General features: G+C 41.0%; 1 protein-coding gene across 1 annotated transcript; it reads right to left on the minus strand.

The window, feature by feature from the left end:
- Window positions 1-1,545: 1,545 nt before the first annotated feature.
- On the minus strand, window positions 1,546-6,270 carry LOC149402888 (uncharacterized). The gene is made up of 4 exons (XM_089609542.1): window positions 5,870-6,270; window positions 4,826-5,064; window positions 3,990-4,749; window positions 1,546-3,636 (listed from the first exon to the last, which is right to left on the minus strand). Exons 2-4 carry the CDS (start codon window positions 5,060-5,062, stop codon window positions 1,805-1,807), a joined length of 2,829 nt encoding a protein of 942 aa, XP_089465668.1. The 5' UTR covers window positions 5,063-5,064; window positions 5,870-6,270; the 3' UTR covers window positions 1,546-1,804.
- Window positions 6,271-6,764: the final 494 nt, after the last annotated feature.

Genomic DNA, 6,764 nt, shown 5'->3' on the forward strand with positions numbered 1-6,764 from the left:
CGAAACATTCAAGACACCCCACCTATAACTAATTACTAATTAGTTTGCTTTAGATTTTGTCGTACGTATTGTAATCAAGGTTTAACTTTCCGCAGAAACTGACCTGAAACTTTGAACTTTATGATACTTTATGTTGAATTTTATCTTGGTTTGAACTTTGAATTTTTATATTTTGTCGTACGTGTTGTAATCAAGGTTTGACTTTCCGCGAAAACCGACCAAAAACTTTGAACTTTATAGTATTTTATGTTGAATTTTATCTTGGTTTGAACTTTGAACTTTATCTTGGTTTGACTTTAAAGTATGATGACCTATGAAAAATATGTTTAGTTTTGCATAATATGAAAAGCATGTTTATTTTTGCAAAATATTTGATTGAATACCCCTCGATTTTCTACATTTTTTGTTGATTTTCTCTACGGTAAACGGTTTCTTGCCGGTACCGATTTCTTTTTTTTGTCTGAATACCTTTCGGTTTCTCTTTCGGTAAGCGATATACCCGCAAAATTGAAGCACCGGTATGATAATGGTAACAGTAAGACGAATCTTGCGGTGCCTAATTTACTAAGTTATGGGTCAGTTAACTTTTAGCATTTAAATCGGAAGTGAGTCTCATTTTGACGTAGGATCAAGGTTTTAAATATCGGCGATATATAGGGATATATCGCCGATATATAGGTTTTTTTGAAGTCTCGGTAAAAAATCATCAATAATCGTTATCGTTTTATAAAATATCCATAAAATATCGGTGATATATCGGTATATCCCTATATATCCGTGAAAAATCACCGGACGATGAAGGATTGTTATGCCATATCGCCGATATCAGCCGATATATCTCTGGTATGAGTATAAAGTTCGGATATTGTTGAATTTTTTTTTTCATTTTTATATCGATTTAACTCTAGTTTTGTTGAAATTTTTTGCATATTTGAGATTAGTACTTGATTATTTTTTAGATCCCCAACTTTTTTTAAATTTCCGACGAGTTTTTCAATTTTCCGACGACCCGCCACCCATTTTGACGGCGGCCGGAGAATTTTCCGGCGAGTTGAAAATTTTCAGAATCTTTATAAAGGTTAGTGTAGAAATTATGATATTCCAACGTGTGAATTGGAATTTATGATTGTGGACGGGAATATGTGATATTGAAATTAGGATAGATAAATTGGAATTGTCATGAACTTTGTAGTATTTGATTTTGTATTTTCATAATTTGGATTCCATGATATATATATATATATATATATATATATATATATATATATATATATTTGGTTATTTAAAAATATCTACTTGTTATAGGATTTATGTCGATATATTCGTCGGTAATCGATATATCATCGATATATCACCGATATCATCGGTAGTCGGTATTGAAATTGTTATAGAATATCCGTCGATATATCCGTCGATACTCGATATATCCGTAAAATCAGAACCTCGGTATGGGTATCGGTATCGATATTTTAAACTAACCTTATACACAGATAAAGGCCGAGTAAAAAGAATTTTGCAAGGCATAAAAATTCTAGAAATCTTGAATAAAAAAAATAAAAATAAAAATCATAAGAAGCTATTGTTACAGCGAAGATCTTTAAGTTCCACAAGACTTCCTTCTTTCACCCTGATACACGGATCATTAAAAAAAAAAAATTATAAATATATACACGACATAAAAAAAACTGATGTAAAATCACGCAAACACATCATCAACGAATCCTATCCCATAAATAAATAAATAAAAAACAGCCCATATATTATATGGACTGCGGAGAAATGTACAAGAACCTTGAGCCCATAATTAGTTGGAAAGAAGGGGCGTGGGGTTACCGGGCGGGCACCTTTGCCTGCGGGGCCGCCTCGTGGTCTTTCCCCAGCCGGCCAGGCTGCTCCGATCCTCCTCCGGCCCCGCCACGTCAGCACCTCCGTCGATCATCGGCGGAGGGCTGGCTGGGGCCCGGCGCCTCCCACGGCCGAAGCTCCTCCTCGTGGGCCCGGCGTGCCCCGCGGCGTGCATCAGCGCCTGCAGATCCTCCGTGACCTCGTGCCTCGACAGAGTCACGAGGCTCGGGAGGATGTCCCGCTGGAAGTCCCTCTTCTTCCTCCCCCGCTTCCCTCCCTGGCCCCTCCGCGGCCGCCCGGGCCCCGCCACGTCATCGCCGGCCGAGGGGACCGGAGGCGGCTGAGGCGGAGGCATGTAGTCTTCCTCCTTGGTCTCCGAGAGTCGCAAGATCGCGGATTCGAAGTGGTCCGATTCTTCCGAGTCGTCGTCGTCGTCGTCAGCGTCGCGAGAGGCAATCTCCACGAACCAGGCGAGCGGGTTCTTCTCCGGCGGTGGCTCCGATGCCGCGATCGCCACTATCGCCTCCGCCGCGGCCGTCGCGAGTTCGTCGGCTTCCGGTGATGTCGGTGAAGCTTCGATTTCCTCCTCGGCGTTGGGACTGGGCAGTGCTTCTAAATCTATACCTGTGTCTCGGGATACTGGGCAGGAAGGTTTCGATGACGGATCGTCCTCATTGTCGTTGTCGTTGTCGTCGTCGTCGCCGCTCAAACACACGTTTAGATCGATTTGGTGTCTGAGACCAGCCGACTCTGCCTGTGTTGTCTCTATCTCTACAGCCACGCTCTCTTCGTTCAAGTTGAACAAGTCGGGCGTGGCGGGATCGATCGGCAAATTCATATCGAAGACCATCTTCTTCGGCTTCTCTGCGGCGGAGGCACGGGAAGAGGAGTCGTTCTTACCGTCGTCGTTGGGTTTCTCGAAGATGGGAAAGCCGAGAAGTTTCCGCGTCGCAGTGCAATCGCTCGGTTCAACCTCGCTAGCTTGAAACCCGCTAGAGCTCGGAATGGACCGTGCACTCTCCACAGAGCGTTGATGACAAGGCTGAAAGACTCTCGTCTCGCTGGTTTTCGAAACATTATCGGGTCCCGCTACGGCGTCCTCGCAATCAGGCTTAGGTCTGAGCCACGGAGGAACAGCGCTACGGTCCTCGCACTTCATTTCGGCTCCCGAGACTTCGGCTTCGCTTACACGCAACTCTGTGTCAGACGAAGAATCCGAGACCGCTTCATTCAAGTTCATATCTTTCGGAGGCTTCATAACCGATTGGCACAAAGTCCGTTCAACGCTGCTCGATGGGATTTGAATCGGCTGTTCTTTTGTCCCCAACAAGGATCCTTGATGATGAAACCCGTTTCTTCTCATCCTTTCCCCTCCGAGAAAAGCTGGGTTCGAATTGGTACTTCTATTGAGATGCCACCTGTCCCCTAAAATCCCATCACTCGGAGCCGACGCCAGAGAACCATTGATTGATCTCGGCCTCTGGTTGAAGCTACTGCTTGGCTTTTCCCACGAGTGAGGCCAATTAGGAGGAGAAACCCGATATGGGCCGCCACTAACATTGGGGCTCGTAATCGGTCCAAAATTTCCACTACTGTTGAGATCGAGAGTTCTTTTCGAAAGCTCTGGGCCAAATACAGCCTCATCTTTCTGTAAACGCCCCTTGATTTTATCTGATCGGTAAAATGTCCGTTCATCGACATTGCTTGAAGAAACTTGAGATTGTTGGGTAGAGTGTGGCGAGTCGGTTCGTAGGAAGCGGGGAAGAGACTGGACGGTGGTTTTCCCTCGCTCTGTGGCATGGTATAAACTATATTAATATGATACAAAGAAATTTCGATAGAGAAGTAATTTAAATAATTTAATTGAAAAACGAAACAAATTAAAAATCTAAGCATTCAACATGCATCCACATAATTGCCATTAAAATACAGTCCACTTTCAGAATATCTGATGACCTAAGCCCCGATTTCGAACCTACTTTGGTAATCTGTTATTAGTATGATACAAACTATTAATATTTGGGTTCTTGCACATTCAAGTAAAAAGTGCAAATTCAGTTCACGAAGCTACGTTAATCAATAAAAGCTCAAATCAGAAAAAGAAAAAAAAAAAAAAATTAAGAGTTTTGAGCAAAAACAAGTACCTACTTCAGGCACGTGGGAAAGCCACCCTCTTCCATTTTCGATTTTATGAGATGGTATCTTGCTCCGAGTATCGATTTTGCTTCCATAAGAATTGACCGATATCTCCTTTGGCTTACAAAACTGAGCAGAGTCATAGATCCGACCGGTACAAAATTCATACGAAGAAACGATAGCTTCATTCGCGTCTTCAAGTCGACAAGGCTCATTCAGATCAACCAAACCGTTCGGGCTTCTCAGAATCGGATCAGAGCTCAAGGTACCTCCTCTGCAATCCTCGGCCTTTCGAGCATCGTCTTCGCCGCCGAACTTGAAACCGTTCATTTGCGCCGTCTCAAAGCCTCTAGGGCAAGAGGAACCCGAAATCGCAGTTATTTTACCGTTGCTCACTCGTTCCCCTTCGTCCAAATCCGCATCGTCACCGCACGGAAGCCTATGACCAAACAATTTTCTCTGCACTTTCGTGGGTCTCGATTCCAACACCTCGAACTCCTTCAAACTGCTTCCGTTCTGGGAAGAATAAGGAGAGTGAGTGGCTTCGACCCCTGAAGTCGAAGGCCTGTCGTGAACCGAGTTTGGCAAAGGAAATCCGTGGTGATTAGTCCATTTCCGAGGATCTTCGGACGTGATTTGGGAAGCTAGAGGACTCGGTGGCCACGATGCCCCGACCGGTATTCTGTTCAGATTACTATCGTTTTCTTTCCTTTTAGCACTGTCCATCATGTCCCTCTGGATTCTGTAGAGACGATGAAGCTCATACACCTAAAAAAACAACAATATCAATCAAGTCAGTACAAGAGTCTCACAAAAATTAGTTAAAAAAAAATTAAAAATATACCTGATTCTTGAATGTGGCTTCGTGTTCGAGCATTGTCTGCTTGACCGAATCCTTGTCGTTCCCTGAATGAGAATCGGTCGTGGGAGTTGGAAAGAAACCGTTGCAATACTTCCCGTTCGATAAGCTCTTATCTTCGTAGTATAAAGGCCAGTTACAACTATTATTAGAATCCTCGTTAAGATCCCTCATCGAGTGATAGCCAGGCAAGTAATTTTTACCCTGCACTTTCGTTCCCATGCCTAGACACGCCAACAAAAGCTATGGGATAAGAATTCTAAGATTATAAATCATCATCAATGCAACTCTTAAAGCAAGTCGAATCTTGGTAATAAATCGATCAACTTCTTTCACAAGAATTTCAATCCAATAAAACCGAATTTGATCACAAGGAATGTTTTAAACATAAATGCTTCTATGCACAAAATCTGTTCATATATCGACAACCCGTATTACACATTACTCCTCGCATCTATGAAAAGGCACGCGACAGACGATTTCGAGGAAGTTGGATTTATGCTTTAACAATAAAATCTTTGTTCATTTGCGAGCTAAATCCAATGCATAAACTTTACTCAGGCGACAAAAAGGAATCTATTTTGTTTTGTTCCTAATTGAGCTGAATTTCTGTGCATAGCGAGTCATCGCCTGAAAGATTGGTCAATCAAGGGAAAGGTACACAGAAACAACCCATTTTGGTGGCAATGGAGATTGAAGTGCAAGGAAATACACCAATATTTAATGTGATTACCTTTAGTTATTAGTACAGTGATAATGGTGTAAAACAGTAGAGCAATCGCGAAATTCAATAGATCTAGCTCAATCATACACGCATACATATGAGACCCATTAGACAAAATCCAAATACTTGCAATATTAAATCGTGAAAATCACACCTTAGAATCAAACGCCCAATAAAATGAATTCAAACACTAAATACAGGAACAGCAAACGAAAGAAATGCAAACACAGCCGAGGTTTGGGGGAAATAAGAAATTACTCGTCGTCATAGATAATGAATAAATAATTACAGGTATAATAAATTACCTCAGTCACAGACGTTCTCTTTATAATCTCTACTCCAATAATCCCCGAATATTGAATCACTTATTTTCATGGGAAAAAAAATCTTAAAAGTCTCACTCTCAGACTCAAGACGGTATTAGTTGATAAAAAATAAAAATAAAAATAAAACGAATCAGGTATCGAAAAAAATAAAGTGATATTATCCGTAATTAACCAGCAAATGAAAATGAGGTAGGTCTTTCGTTTCATAAGACACAATCGAAAGAGTTCAGATCGTAATCAGATTGAAGAGAAAATAGGATTTTGTCTGCTGGGTTTTGAGAGAGAGTGAGAGAAAGAGATCTTCGCACAAACAAATGATTTTCATTTTACCATGTAAAGAACAGTGACTTGAAATTTGTCAACATCCGGTCTATTTTATTCTGTCTTTATTTATTTGAAATTAAAATTAATACAATGTTGTGGGTTTTTGTGAAGATGGGAATAAAATGGGTATTTCTAGATTCTCTCTCCACCTTTCGTGCTTTCTTTCTAACCTTAGATATATAATATTCGCATTTAATCCAAAGACCCAAATGATTTTGGATGATAAGAAGATACTGCTTTACCAAACTCACGTAACAATCCAAACCCTTACTTGGTTGGGCCTATGTCTAATAAGGACTTACATTCTCGCATGAGATCTTGAGGTAGCGCAAAAAGAGACTTTTTTATGTGGACTTACTAGTCCCAGGTAGATTGAAGAAAAGACTTTCATGTGGTTGTAACTTCCCAAGTAGAACTTGCTTAAGCCTTAACCCAATTGTTTATTCGGAAAAAGTACATAGTTTTTAAAAGTCATATTTCTAAACTAATATTATTTTAAATTATTTCTTAAAATAGTTTTTATTAATAAATATAAGAGAAAATATGAACG

This window comes from Urtica dioica, chromosome 3, assembly GCF_054948205.1.
Source record: "Urtica dioica subsp. dioica isolate 48M chromosome 3, U.dioica_male_clone48M_v1_H2, whole genome shotgun sequence".
Classification (NCBI taxonomy): domain Eukaryota; kingdom Viridiplantae; phylum Streptophyta; class Magnoliopsida; order Rosales; family Urticaceae; genus Urtica; species Urtica dioica.